This window comes from Taeniopygia guttata, chromosome 26, assembly GCF_048771995.1.
Source record: "Taeniopygia guttata chromosome 26, bTaeGut7.mat, whole genome shotgun sequence".
Lineage (NCBI taxonomy): Eukaryota > Metazoa > Chordata > Aves > Passeriformes > Estrildidae > Taeniopygia > Taeniopygia guttata.
In genome coordinates this window covers 5,546,671-5,560,768 of record NC_133051.1, presented here as the reverse complement: position 1 = coordinate 5,560,768, position 14,098 = coordinate 5,546,671, and the positions used below count along the sequence as shown (strand labels likewise).

General features: G+C 53.4%; 2 protein-coding genes across 7 annotated transcripts in view; both read left to right on the top strand.

Moving 5' to 3' along the window:
* Nucleotides 1–2,629: 2,629 nt before the first annotated feature.
* BNIP5 (BCL2 interacting protein 5) lies at nucleotides 2,630–7,222 on the top strand. Of its 2 annotated transcripts, XM_030292071.4 has the most exons (6): nucleotides 2,630–2,773; nucleotides 3,792–4,528; nucleotides 5,112–5,231; nucleotides 5,692–5,753; nucleotides 6,027–6,284; nucleotides 6,822–7,222. In XM_030292071.4, exons 1-6 carry the CDS (start codon nucleotides 2,763–2,765, stop codon nucleotides 6,864–6,866), a joined length of 1,233 nt encoding a protein of 410 aa, XP_030147931.4. In that variant the 5' UTR covers nucleotides 2,630–2,762; the 3' UTR covers nucleotides 6,867–7,222. The 2 variants fall into 2 exon arrangements, with proteins under 2 accessions (XP_030147931.4, XP_030147933.4); XM_030292073.4 differs by lacking the exon at nucleotides 5,112–5,231.
* A 3,701-nt stretch (nucleotides 7,223–10,923) lies between these two features.
* Nucleotides 10,924–14,098, top strand: part of PNPLA1 (patatin like domain 1, omega-hydroxyceramide transacylase) — a 36,147-nt gene continuing 32,972 nt past the window's right edge. For 4 of the 5 annotated variants that reach the window (XM_072918662.1, XM_072918663.1, XM_072918664.1 and 1 more), the window contains exon 1: nucleotides 10,924–11,594. In XM_072918662.1, coding sequence (XP_072774763.1) covers nucleotides 11,393–11,594 — 202 coding nt within the window. In that variant the 5' untranslated portion in view covers nucleotides 10,924–11,392. The remainder of the gene's footprint in view (nucleotides 11,595–14,098) is intronic. The other variant, XM_072918665.1, reaches the window with a different exon arrangement.

Below are 14,098 nucleotides of genomic sequence, written 5' to 3'. Positions count from 1 at the left end.
GAGGAAAAGATTTGCTTTGGGGGCTGGTGCCCACCACCCTCTTGGATCAGAGGAACTGCAGAACTGGGCTGAGAGGTTTCCACTGAGGCCATGTGCTGGCTGGGGCAGGGAGCAGCAGCTGCCCTCCACATCCCCACCATGGCCCAGGTTCCTCCCTCCACATCCCCACCATGGCTCAGGTTCTTCCCTCCACATCCTCATCACGGCTCAGGTTCTTCCCTCCCTCCACATCCCCACCATGGCTCAGGTTCTTCCCTCCACATCCCCACCATGGCTCAGGTTCTTCCCTCCACGTCCCCACCACGGCTCAGGTTCTTCCCTCCCTCCACATCCCCACCATGGCTCAGGTTCTTCCCTCCACACCCCCACCATGGCTCAGGTTCTTCCCTCCACATCCCAACCATGGCTCAGGTTCTTCCCTCCACACCCCCACCATGGCTCAGGTTCTTCCCTTCACATCCTCATCACAGCTCAGGTTCTTCCCTCCCTCCACGTCCCCACCATGGCTCAGGTTCTTCCCTCCACATCCCCACCGTGGATCAGATCTGCAGCTGCTGTGGTTTTGTGCCCAGGTGACTGGTTGATGGCTCGTGGCTGGTTGACGGCTCAAAGGGACCTTTGTGGTCAGCATAAAACACAGTGGCCTCCTCCACCAGGTTAGGTTGGCTGTGGCTTTGTCTGGCCAAGCCTAGAAGGCCTCCAAGGGGGATGATTCCCAACCCCTCTAGACACCCATTTGAGCTTGTCCCAGCCTCTGCAGAGGAGAGCTTCCCTGATGCCCAATCTCAGCCTGTGTCTTCCCAAGGAATTCAGGTGCTTTGACACCTGCCTTCTGAACCTGTTGTTGCCCTCTGCCCCGTGCAGCTCCACGTGGGGAATGCCTCTCCCTCGTTTTTTTTCTGTCTTCTGAAGCAATTTCCGGCACAGAAGCCGCTTATCCCCTGCTGTGCTCCCATGGGTTTAGTTCTGCTTTTCCCCCCAGTGTCACTGGCCTGAAGATGCCAACCCCAGCACTGGGTGCTCCCCCCTCACAGCTGCATTTCCTGCCAGCTCCCTTGTTCTCTCCCAGCACTGATAAGAAAAGTGGATGAAAAGTTTGGGTCCAGATCTCTTGCCCCCACTCTGGTAATGGGATTTTGCTTTATCTCAGTCTCCTGTATCTTTTTCTTGTGCCTCTCTCCCTTTAGGTTTGAATATGTCCCAAATCCCAGGAGTGATCTGAGCTTGGATAAAGGTCTCAGTCCTGAAACACATTTCAGGTGAAGATTTCTCCTGGCATTTGGCTCTCCCATCTTCTGGCTGTGTCTGGAAGAGGCCAGACATCAATTCTGATTCCCAGTGGAATCATGAGCAGGGATGATGTTTGGACTCGGCCTTGGGGAATCTCCAGTAGAAAAATCTCCAAACTGGCCCCGAGTGGATGTGGCTTTTTGTTTTATTGAACAAAATAGATTGTGAAACTCCTCCTCATCCTCTGGAATCGACTTGCTTGTGGAAGGATGCGGACACGAGCTGGGAAGCAGCCTGGAAGCTCCTCCTCACCCATTTATCAATCGATAGGGGTGCTGAAAAACTGAGCCAGGTAATTCCAAATCAATACCAGACACTGATTCAGCCTTGTGGGCTCAGGAAAAATGAAGGGACATGTCTGGATCCCTCTCAGTCACAGGAAATTATGGCATAGAGAGTTTATAGAAAGAGAAATAAAACATCCCGATTGCAAGCCGAACTCTGTATCAGGAAAAAAAAAAAAATTATCCAGGAGACGCCTTGGCTGAAGATCATTCCAGCTGAAAATAGCGCTGCTCTGGTGGAAAGCTTCCCGAGGGGTTTTCCAGAAAGGGGTTTTCCAAAGCCTGCGTGTCTGCGGCTGCCGCCCGCTCCGGCCCATCCCTGCGAGCTGCAGTGCGGAATTTTGCCATCAGATGGCAAAGCAGCGATGGGGAATAGTGGGAAGCACCTGCCGGATGCCACAGCCACCGGAGGGGCACTGGGGTGGCCAAACGGAGCTTTGGTGTCACATCTGCTCGGCCCGGGTGCAGTTTGTAGGTGTTGGTGTTGGGTTGGGCAGATCTGCCCGGTGGGAGATTTTCCATCCTTGGGTGAGGCTGAGTGGGAGCCACGGGAGTGGGAAGGATTTGGGGCAAGAGCTGGTTCGTGTTTTAGGGTGGAAGCACGGGCTGTCTGAACCCAGGGTGGGTTTCAGGGATGTTCCAGACAAACTGTGCCCAGGGTTGTGCAGGAGTGTCCCAGAGTTCTGTGGCCCCCCAGGAGCCACCAGGGAGCTCCAGGCATGTGAGCAGGACACCCTGCGTCCTGCACTGAAACCCTGCTCATCTGAGAAAGTTTTAATTCCCCTCACAAACAACCCAGAAGAGCCCATTTCAGGCATCACACCCCGTAAAAAACAAGAAACCAAACCAAACCCAAAGGCAAACAGCTGCCTGAGATAGCTGGTCTCAAAGGGCAGTGCTTACACCAGGTGACAGGTGATTTTATGTTGTTTTGCTGCTACTTGTCACAAGGAAATAGTTTTCCCTTCCAGTGAAACTCACGCCCTCTGATCTCCACCACGAGGGTGGTGATAGTGAGGATCCCAGGCGGAAGTTTTGGCTGCTCTCCTACCTGAATGGCTGCTAAAAATAGGACTTAACTCAGCCACCAGCTTGGGTATAAAAAGGCACCTCCCAGGAGAGCCTGGGATCCCTCAGTACCCGTGGCCCAGGAATTCACCTTGAGCTGTTTCCAAAGGAGCAGAAATAATGATGGAAAGGTAAACACCAAACCAGCAAATAACCAATGTTGTGGTCAATGTACTGGCATCAATCAAAGTAGGATGGGGGTCGTGTCTTTGCCGTGATCAAATTTAGTGGGATGATTTTTTATTGAGTGTTTGGTGGGCTTTGGTGGTGGCTTGGATGAAAGGAACTTGCCTTTCTGATCCCAAAAGCAGGCTGAGGTGGGGTGGGTGGGTGTGCTGTGTGTTGTGATGACAATCTCTGGGTCTGAGAAGAGGCTGATTCCCAACTCCAGGGTGCCTTGTACACCCAAGTGTGCCAGAGTTCAGTGCTGGTTCCCCATGTGCTGTTCAGGGGTGGAGAAATCTGGTTAGGGTCGTGTTCTTTGAAGGGTAAAATTGGTTATGGAGGTAAAACCAGCACGAGGCACCATCATGGCTCTCTGGTTTTCCAATAGCAGTGTCTTTGGCTGAATTTTGCTTGTAAATGTAGAGAAAATTGTGGTGGGAAAGGCAGGGATTGGTGCTCTGAGCTCTGTTCCCAGAGGGCTGTGTCATCACAAGGTGACCAAGGCCATTTGCAGGAGCCCACATCCCTTGGCCTCTCCAGGGGCTGCAATGATTTTTAGCAGCCAATACTTTAAGGGGAAATACTCTAAATTCTGTGTCTCACTGGGTGTTCCTGGGGTGTGGTTTTTCATGTTAGTGTGGGAGCATGTTGCTGTGAGATAATGTGAGGGTGTCTGGGTGATGTCCTTGCTGGATAAAACCCCCTGGGTGATGACCAGGCTCCTCCTCTCCCAGCCCATCTCCCTCCTCTCCACAGTTTCGGTTCCTTTAGCAACGAGTCTGTGGTTATAAAACCCCACGTGGGCCAACGGCACCAGGAGCACTCAGATAACGACCATAAAACTGACTGAGCATTAACAACCCCAGACACCCACAGCACCCCTGCGTGCCAGCACGAGGGAGGTTTCCATCCGGCCCAACCCAGATGTGCAGTGGCCTGAGGAAGGCAAAATCCAGACTGAAAATGTTGTTTTTTTCTCCACAGCAACACTCAGGCTCCGGCTGAGGAGATGCCTCAGTGGGACGTGGGGAGGCAGCCACTGGGCAAGATCCTCTCTCTGGACAGGCGAGAGGCCAAGAAAGTGTTGGAGATTTATGTCAAGCGCTCACTGAGCTGCCGTGAAAACTCACTGGCGGCCAAAAAATCGCTTCAGGAGAAAGACAGAGGGCGAGGGAGGAAAATTGATGGGCTACATCGGTCAGAAAGTGATTTCTGCTCGTACTCATGTGCCAAACCCAGCCCCAGGAAGGACCAGGAGGAGAGACTCAAAGCACCAGACCTGGAGGAGACTTTGGGTAATGACAGCAAGGCTCCCCAGGAGGTGCCTAAAGAGGGGCTGAAGGCCAAGAGGAAAAGCACAAAAAACTCTTCCCTGGGCAAAACGCAACACTCGGGTTCAAAACCAGCCTGGCTGAAAGGTTTCTTAAATCTCTTCTTGAAGAAGAGCCCTGAGGAGCAGAAAGAAAACACAGGGCAAAAAGCAAAGGAGAAAGATGTCAAAGCTCTTCAGGGCTCCAAACCAGAAGGAGCCAAAAAACACAGAGTAGACTCCAGCACGTCCCCAGCTTTGGGCAGAGCCCTGAAGAAGAAACCCAGCCTCAAGAAGGTTTTCTCCCTGAAGAAGCACGGTGAGGAGGAGCGGGGAGAGCCGGGATCCGGGGCGAGGAGCAAGCGCCCCAGCTGCCTTCCCCTGCGGCACGTCCTGGCCCCGGCCCAGCCAGGTGGGACCCCCCCCCAACCCTGACCCACCCCTGCTGCCAGCAGGACCCTGCTGGGCTTCTCTGGGGAAGGCCAGGGTGTTTAGTGCTGGTTTCTAACCCTCTCCCGGTGTTTCTGGGGCCTGGGATAGGTTTTGGAGACTCCAACCCCAACCTGCTGCCCCAGGAAGGGTCGTTCTGCCCCTGCTTTGAGCACAGTCACTCCGAGTCAGCTTGGGCAGTTATCACCCAAGCATGAGCTTTCCTCCTCTGGCAGCCAAGGCTCACAGTGGCTCAGTTAAAACCTGTATTTGAGCCCTGGGATGAGATCCCAAGCCACTCTAGGGCCAAGTTAAACTGCTTGAGATCTGCCTTGGGGCTGGGCGCAGGCAGAGCCCGCAGGACACCATCCCCAGCCCAGCCCTTCCCGTGCCAAACCCTGCCCAGGGCATTTCTGAGGAGCTCCAGTGGACTCAGGGCAGGTCGCAGCCGCTCCGCTGCTTTCCTTGATTTTGGGAATGCGCTGACCCGGGGCGAGCATCGCTCCCGCCAGGCAGCGCTGCCCAAAGCAATCCTCACTCCTGGAGCTGCCTTTGTGTCCCGGCAGAGGCTGAGCCGCCCGATGGATACTACAGCCAGGTGTCCGAGGAGATCGGGCTGATCATGCAGGGCAGCGCAGCAGGAGGATGTGGGGAGCCCCCGCAGCCCCCCGGCACCAACGGGGTCGGTGAGTGTTGGCCTTGGAGACAAACGTGGGGAAGACTTGGGATCCACCCCTGCTTCAGCCCTGCTCCTGGGGCTTTCGTGCCCCCGAGAGCTGGATGAAGACTTTGCGGGTGATTTTCAGCGTCAGGGTTTGACTGGGGGACAGGGAGATTCACAGAATCCCAGAATGGGTTTTGGGTTGGAAAGGACTTTAAAGAACCCTTCATTTCAGCCCCCCTGCCATGGGCAGAGACACTGCCCACTAGACCATATAAAAGACAAAATTCAGGGGTAAGAGAGTATTTTTGCTGGCTGAGGGTAACAAAGGTAACAAGGCATGTGGCAATAGGCTGAAATAGGTTTTGGAAGGATGGAGGCGGATAAACATTGCTCAAGGAATTTTTCCTGGGGACTAAACAGATCATCTGGATGCGTGAGGCTTGGAGAAAGGGCTGGAGGTAACCTGGTGTCTCTCTCTACAGATGAAGCCATCAGGAGAATCGTTGCTCTGCTCCGGAGTGCAGGAGATGAGCTGGACAGGCAGGTGAGAGAGCTGTGGACAGCTGGATGGGGCCGAGGGAATCTGGGCCAGGCTCTGCACTGCTGTAAGATAAATACAGCAACACTATGGATTTCCCCGGGACAGGAAAACACTGAGGGAAATCAGGAAATGGCAACTTTTAATTCCTTGCCTGGGTGTGATGGTGCCTGGCTGTCTGCTCTCAGCTGCAGTCCTGGTGTGGAGCGAAGGTGTCAGCACGAGGGTGGCACGTGGAGCCCTTCCCTCACTTTGTGCACTCACTTGTCTCCCACCCAGGTGAGGGAGGACGCACGGCTGCAGCAGTTCTTCAGGGACATGTCCTACAGCTCCTTCAAGAACCTGGCTGATGCCTACGTCCAGAGGGAGCTGACAGCCAGCAGGCCCAACGTCAACCCCCAGGAGATCCAGTTTGCCTACACGGTCCATCTCACCGCCACGGTGGCGGGGATCTGCAGCCAGGCAGTGAACAGGATCATGGGCTTCGGCACCCGCTACCTGGACGATTCCTTTGCACTCTACGGCAAAATTCTCCAGGTGAGGAGCAGGGCGAGCCTGGGGCTGAGCTCCCAGCAGCAAATTTGGGCAAGTGCCCCAGAAAGTGGAGGCTGCTCATCTGTGGGAGTGTTCCAGGACAGGTTGGACAGGGGTGGAGCAACCTGGGGTAATGGAAGGTGTCCCTGCCCATGGCAGGGGTGGAACTGGATGAGCTTTAAAGGTCCCTTGTAGGCACACAGTTCGTGGTGGCTGGGATGGGGCTGTGGCCAGAGCCTCACCCCAATGGGTCCAGCTGTGAGAAGCAGGTGAGCAGCACTGACAGCAATGAGACACGGAGTGCCCAGGTGTGCTGAGCAATCACACAGGGAACAGAGGGCACACAGGTGCAGTGCATGAACCATGAGGGGTAGAAAGGGTTGGGCTGAAGAACAAGAAGAGCAGATGTTTGAAGCCTTCTGATATTGTACGGTGTTACTCTGTGTATTGTGGCTGTCTCACGTGTGACATATGCTGTGACAGTCCCTTCCAATCCAAAGTATTCCATGATTTTAAGAATGTTTCCTTCTGTCATGGCAGGAGAGAGAAAAGCTCAGGACAGACCACTGTGACAGCCCGGACTGACAGCGGCGGCTGCAAGGGGCCCGTGGTGCCTGGGAACCCAAGGATGAACATTTAGTGGTGGAAGGGCAATCCCTGTTGGTGATCTGGACGTGGGGTGAATTTCTGAGCTGTGGATTTGAAATCTTCTCAGGAGAACCAGCAGTGTGAAATACTTGAACCCCACCTGGCTGGGGACAAAAAGTCAGTAAATCAAACAGAGCCCAAATTTCACCCTGTATTTGTATTTTAGCTCCTGCCAAGTGCTCGTGTTGAACCTCAGGGGTTGTTGCTGTTTGTGCACATGTATTTATTTACCTGCTTTTCTAAATGTATTTGTGAATGTACAACATAATTTTTGTAGTTTCTGCTACTAGCCAAGAATCTCAAAAAAATCTCAAACTCAAATAAATTGGTGCCTAAATGCCAGCCAGGCTTGTCTGCTGGGAGTTGTGTTATAGATGGAATAATGTTTGCTTTGCTCCAGCTGCTGTGGGCTGCTCCTTTCCAGCCAAATTCCAAGTGGCACAAGGGACTCTGAGAGCAGATACACAGTGTTGTCCTGCCATTTTTACAATTTACAGGCCTCCCCTTTCCAGCAGAAGGAGATTTACTACCCAGAGCAGCTTGTTCTGACACCGAGAACTGGGTAAAGCTCATTCCCAAGTGGTGCAGGAGCTGTAACATCCTCAAGGACTGAGGGGATTTACAGCTGCCAGGGTCTCACCTATGAGCTCTAAGAAGATGTGAAATGCCAAAGCGATTTAAGCCCTAATCACTGGGAATGTTTCCAGCTAATCTTTGCCCAGACCCCTAAGCAGGGCCATGGATTAAGGCAGCTCTGGGCTGGGTAGGGGGGGTGCCAGGGCTCAGTGTGGTTGCACCAGCAGGAGCATCTCCTCTGCAAGGTTGGACCTGGCCTGGGGTGAAGGAGATGAAGTTTTGGAGTTTGCATTGTGCAGGAGGGATGCTCTAGTGGGTTGAAGGTGATGATGGTGGCAAACAAACGTGTGGGTGTGTGTCACTGCCACATTTTGGGTGGCAATTCCCCCATGGGCCACTGGTGACAGTCCAGGTCTGCCCAGCACCTCCTCTCCTTGAGGATCTGACCTTCTTGGTCCTTGTAAACCCCAAAGTAAATGAAAATGGGGAAGCAGAGCCCTCACAGAACAGAAGCAGCTCTTCCCCACCCAGATCCACTTTCCCAGAGCCTTCAGGGCTGTGTTTGACAGACACAGGATTGATCACCAGCTGCCGAGGGAGGGGGGACACCTTGCAGGGCTCCATCTAATTCAGCCCGGGGTAATTAGAGTGTGGGAAACATTAAATCCCACTCCTGGGTCCTGCCAACAGCATCAGCACCGTGATTCCTTCTGGCTGGGAACCAACCCAAGAGATTTTACTGTGGGAGAGACTGGAACTGCCCTCGTTTGTTTGCAACAGTGCAAACATTCACACTCCCTGCCAGAGCCTGGGGTTGAGCTGGGGCCAGGGCTGGGCGAGCTGGTGCTGGGGATGTGGTCAGAGGGTCACAGGATGCCCCAATCTGTTTTGCATCTGAGCTCATGTGGGGCCAGGGATGGGCTGGGATTTGCATGGAGCAGAAAAGGGCTCTGTCTCTTCACGGACTTCCCAGTGGAAAGTCAAATATCCTCTTGTGCCAGAAGATCTCATCCTCCATCATCATGTGAGATGCACCTGCCAGGTAAAACATCAGAGAGGAAAACTTCCCATTCCCTGTGCTATTCCCAATACCACATCTGAACCAAACACTCTCCTCTGCTCACTGGACCTTTCCCCACCCATCAGGGCAGTTGTGCTGGGGGAACAAGGAGCCAAACCTGTCCAGCCCCTTGCACAAGAGGCTCCTGCTCCCAAAAATCCCAACCCAGTGTGCAGGGATGCTGCTCCAGCTGGGCATGGTGGGATGAGGGGAGCAGCCACAGCTGCCTTAGTGCTGCACCCCAGGGCTGATGGCTTTTGGAGCCCAGGTCCCTTCCCGTGAGCAATTCCAGCTCCTTGGATTAATCTTCTGATTATAAAATTGGGACCTGGTTGCCTGTGACCACTGAAGACATTAAGAAGGTTTTAAAGAAGGGCAAGTTATTAGTCCTGGGGGTTTGAGCCGTTTCCAGCTCTCGGCATTACCCTCATCCTTCCCTGAACACCCCGTTGTGGCTTCCCTCAGCGGAGACAATCGCCTCGCACGAAAATCCCCAGGTCATGGACAGCGGCCATCTGGGCAGCCAGATGATCCTGCTGGGGCAGGACACAGCCCTGCACGGCCCCCAGGCCCCCAGGGCTCGTGTGAGCCGGGGGATTTCACCCCAGACCCTCCCAGGCTGCTGTGGGCACCCTGCGTCCCAAAGCCGTCAGTCCCCTCTGATCCTGCTTTGGAGTGCTGGGGGGGGGGCAGCTTAGGAAATCAGCTCGGCACCTAATGAGCCAATTAATGCAAAATTTGCTGTCGCTAAGAGGATGATGACAAGGTTTCATCTCACGGGAGCAGGAACTGAGCCAGGCAGGATGATGCCTCCTGGATGCTGTCCCGGGCCGTGGTGTTGGCAGCTGGGGAGGGTGCAGGGGACATTTGGCACCTTTTCCCTCCTGGAGAAGCCCCCGTGACAGAGTGCAGGACAGAGCTGTGTGTGGACAGAGGAGTGTGTTCCTACAGCTCCCATGGGATCATTTATACCTTTCCCAAACCTTGGCAGTCAGGGCTGGGCACAGCTGAGTTGGTGCAAGGGCTGAGTGAAGCAGGAGCATCCTACACCTCTTTATGAAGAGCCTGTTGGACTCCCTGGGGGCCTGAGGCAAACAATAGGAACAGTTAATGCACAGAGAATGTGGGAACAACTCATTCCAGCATACAAACCCTCTGCACTTCCAGTGTCCTGGTGTGTCTGGACCAGTCACAGCAGCAGGTGATAGTTTCATCCTTCATGAACTTGCCAGTGCTGGAAGAAAATCCTTTAAATGAAGGGATTTGCTTTCCTAAGGGCTGGAGGAGCCAGTGGCATGAATGATGCAGATCAGAGCTTTAATATCTCCAGGAGGCTGGTGGAAGGCTGGGGTGTGTGGGAGATTCACCCAGCAAGGGGATCATGAGAAACCTCAGACACTGGAAAGAAAAGAAATTAGGGGCTCCAGTAAGGCTGTGAATCCAGAAGCCCTAAATCAGGCAGTTGTTCAGCTCCAGGGTAATCCCATTCTTTATTAGATATATCTTGGAGCTGGCAACCTCCTTCTGTGTGTCCTGACATCCAGGGAGCACCAGAGACCAGTTCTGGCTGTGCTGTGACATTTACCTGGGGGATTCCAGGCAATGTCCACCTGCTGCTCCTGGTGACATTTCAACCCAGGGACATTTTGCATGTCAGTGTGGGGGACTCTGCTCCAATTCCTGTCCTGAGGACCCAGTCATGGCTGGAGAAGACAGGGAAAAATGTATGAAAATTTGGGGTGAAACAGGACTGCAAAGGTGGTATCAGGATGCTGGGACCATGCCATGGTTCCCTGTACTGTGGTCGGACACAGGGAAGGAGAGCCTTGTTCCTTACCCACATGCCCACGTTGTGTTGTGTACACAGCCCTAATTCTAACCCATGGAATGTTTCCTCTCAGTGTGCAGCTCTGTGGATTTGGACAACAGAAATGACACAATATTTACCAGTACTTAATAAATACATCTGTTTAAATGGCAATTTTTGTTCTGTATGTTGGCAGCAGCATTGGATCACTAAGGCTGAAAAGACAAGAAATCTGTGGCATTTCTCTCTGGTTTTATAATTATCCCCCAGGCTATGAAGACAGTTCAAAAGCAGTTTGATTCCGGTTCAATAACCACAGGTTTGGGTCATCTGGTGCTGCTGTAGGGCCTTGTTGAGAGGGGAGAGAAAACCAGGTCTTTGGTTTTTGACTGATGCAAACAATATCCAAGGGTCAGGCAAGGGCAAAACCCTTCCAACAGGCAGCAAATATAAAGAATATTTCCAAACCTAACCCAGTGTAGCTGCATTCACCCCTTGTGTAATGCTCTCTGGCTTTAAATGTCTTATACAAGCCTTTACTCACTCAGTACTGAGCTGTGCCTAAGCTGGGATTGATGGAGAATCCAATTTAGCAAAACACCCTTTGATGAAGAAAGGATGAAGCAAAGAGGAATTTTTGCACGGACGTTTCCAAGTGTGACAGGCACAATAACACCAGGACCCTCTCTGGGAGGGCTCCTGAGGCACTGCAGACCTGTTGGCATGAGAGGAGAGCCCTGATTGAGCCCTGAGCATCCGAGCTGGCTGTGGTTGAGGATTATAAGAGCTGTTTTGATCAGGGGAAAACTTCCATTTTTAGCACAGGCAGCAATTAAAATAGCTCGCGAATCTCAACGCCTCGGGGAGCTGTCATAAAAGGAGGCAGAAAATCCGTCTTCTGGACTCCTCTGCAGCTAGAGATGAGCCTGGAGGCAGCAGAGGAGAAGAGAGGCTGAGTTTCACCTGGTGAAAAAGGACAATCCCAAGACCTTGAGCCAGATCCGCTGCTGTGATCTCAAGATGGCTGTGGAGGATCTCCGGGCTTCCAGCACCCCTTTCTCGCTCTCCTTTTCGGGCAGTGGCTTCCTGGCGCTGTACCAGGTTGGGGTGGTGCAGTCCCTGCTGGAGTTGGCTCCTGAGCTCCTCAAGTCTGCCTGCAAGGTCTACGGCTCCTCGGCCGGGTCGCTCATCGCTGCCGCCGTCGTGTGCGGCGTCGGCCTCGGTAAGAAAACCCCGGCCTCGAGTCCCCCCGGGAGCTTTGTGTTCCATAAACCCAGGGAGGGGTGATGTCCCGGGGTGCTGGGGGGAGGTGGGGCTGTGGAACTCTCCTCGCTCACCAGGCATTACAGAAACCCAAGGTGTGGCCACCCCTGGCAGCCAGTGCAGCGCAGTTTTGGGAGGTATAAGCTGAAAAGGCCAGTTCTGACAGCCCGAGTGTTCCCTGGCTCAGTGAGCAGAAATTAGGGGGAAATCTGCAGTACCGGTCATTCCATATTCCATATTCCACTGTCTCCTTTTCCTGCTTCTGCTGGAGGAGCAGATCTCCTCCCCTTCTGCTCTCAGGTCTGAAGGGTGCTGAGGTGTGTCCCAAAGCCAGTCTGTGCAGCCCCAGGGGCTGGATTTACCCATGTAAAGCCCTCTTTTCCCTATGGATCACGTTTCTCGGGATGTGAAGCTATGAAGGGACACAAGTGGCTGTCACACAGCTATCTATAGAGCTGACAGCTTGTTTGCATGCCACTTTGGCCGATCCCACCCAGCCTTCCCAGAACAAGGTAAGATGTTGTGTGATTCCCAACTCCAGGTGCACCTTCCCCTGCTCCAGCAGGATATTCCTGGAGGAACAGCAGTCTGCTCCAACCTGGGGCTGGGATTTCTCTTATTGCTGCTAAAGGGGTTTTCCTCTGACCCTCTTTCAACCATGTGGAAACAAGTCCCTCTAGCAACAAGATCCTCCGTGTGTAGAATTAATTCAGGGTAGTTAATCCACTTTTAATCATCACATCCTCCCATATTTCCAATTAGTGCCCATATGTAAACAAGTGTACTCAAGACTTAAGGCTCTAAAGCCTGATCCAAGTTCTGCTTCAAGTAATGGGGACATTTAGGAGGAGCAGAAGGTTTTGGGGACCAAATAATGATGGAGGAAGCTGGAGGGAACATAACGGTTCCTGAAACTTCTGGTGGATGCTGGATCTGTTCTTCTGCAGTTAAAAATAATTCAAAACATTAGCTAATATGTTTAGACAAGGCAGAAAGGAATATTTCTGCCCACATGGGAATGAATGCCTCCATAAATAAGCAAGGGCCCCAAAATTTCTGATTCCTCCTGCTGTTCTAATGGATGCTGGGGCTGTCCAGCAGTAAAAATACATTCAGCAACTGCTCTTGCTGGGGGCACCAGTCCTGACCTGGGCATCTGCTTCCCTGGAGGTGGAAGGCACCATCCATTTAGAGGGGCTGAGATGATCTTTTGCCCAAAATATCTTCCCCAGAGGAAGAAAAGACACTTTGGATAGTGATGACTCTGGCTGGGTTTCCAACAAGGAAAATGAATGTGGCACAAGCTCTGTCATATTCATACTGGGGATGATAGGGTCACAAGGAAGGTGAAAGGTGTGTTTGGTGTCCCACGGGGTGGCTGCAGTCAGGTGCCCGTCCCCTGCCCTGGGCTGGCTGAGGAGCTGTGAGCTCCCAGAGCCAGGCTGTCCTCTGTGACCCCACCAGTCACCTCGTGGGGACATCCCTGTCACCAGGCTGGTGCAGGCAGGAACAGTCACATTGCTGCCAGGCTCGTCCTTCACTCACTCCGCAAAGCTGGGCTCGGCTCTCACATCTTACTCGGCAGCTTGTGGGCAGTTTTTCCATGTTTTCCCCTATTCCCAAGACCCAGAGCAGCCAGACAGGGACCTGGGCGTGCCCCACCCCACTGGAGGTCCGGCTCTTTTAGCATCCCCTCCGTGCAAACCTGCCCAGCATTAATCATTGCCCTGTGTGGCCTCAGCATCTGCTCGAACACACATAACCCCTCTTAATGCCTGTGTTGCTCCAGTTGCCTTCAGGACACTCCAAGTAATCCGTCTGTCCGTCCACACAATCCCATGAGACTGCACAGAAACCTGTACCCCTGCAAAGCCTTGGTGCTGAGCCAGGCCTGTGGCCTGGTGCTGGTGCAGGGTCCCAGGCACAAGGACAACTCTTTGCAGCTTCGGTGCTGGACAAGCTTTCACTGCAAGGGTTTAACCCCAGGTGGGATATTTCCCCAGGTGAGCTCTCCATGTCAGGAAAGGCACCAAATTCCCGCTATGAGATCAGGCTGCCTGCAGGGTTTTCTTCACTCCTCTTCCTCCCCATCACAGTGAAACCTTTAAAACCTGGAGTATCCTGAGTCCTTGGCCAGGGCTCCAGGGCTCTGCTCCTTTAACCCAGCTCCTGGGATCTGCAGACACCTGCCATGGCTATTAACACTGCCTCAGAGGTCTGAGGTCGCAGGGGGGAGCTCAGGAATCTCAGCAATGTGGAGCCAGGACTCCTGGCTTGCAGGAAAGCCCTGAATAGAAGAGGTGCCTCTCGTCCCCTCATCCTCACCCGGGAGCCAGCCCAGCTCCCTGTAAAGCCTGGGGCTGCCCACGTGGAAAACCGGAGGTGGAAGGCAGGAACGTGTTGTGCAAGTCGCATTGTCATGGACAACTCAGTGTCCCCCTTCCTGGGGCTCTCTGGAGCCTT

Bases quoted from the DNA above. Each gene is read 5' to 3' on its own strand.
- BNIP5 (XM_030292071.4), top strand. The intron at 4,529-5,111 runs GTGGGACCCCCC...GTGTCCCGGCAG, and splicing joins CCTGGCCCCGGCCCAGCCAG to AGGCTGAGCCGCCCGATGGA. The intron at 5,232-5,691 runs GTGAGTGTTGGC...CTCTCTCTACAG, and splicing joins CCCCGGCACCAACGGGGTCG to ATGAAGCCATCAGGAGAATC.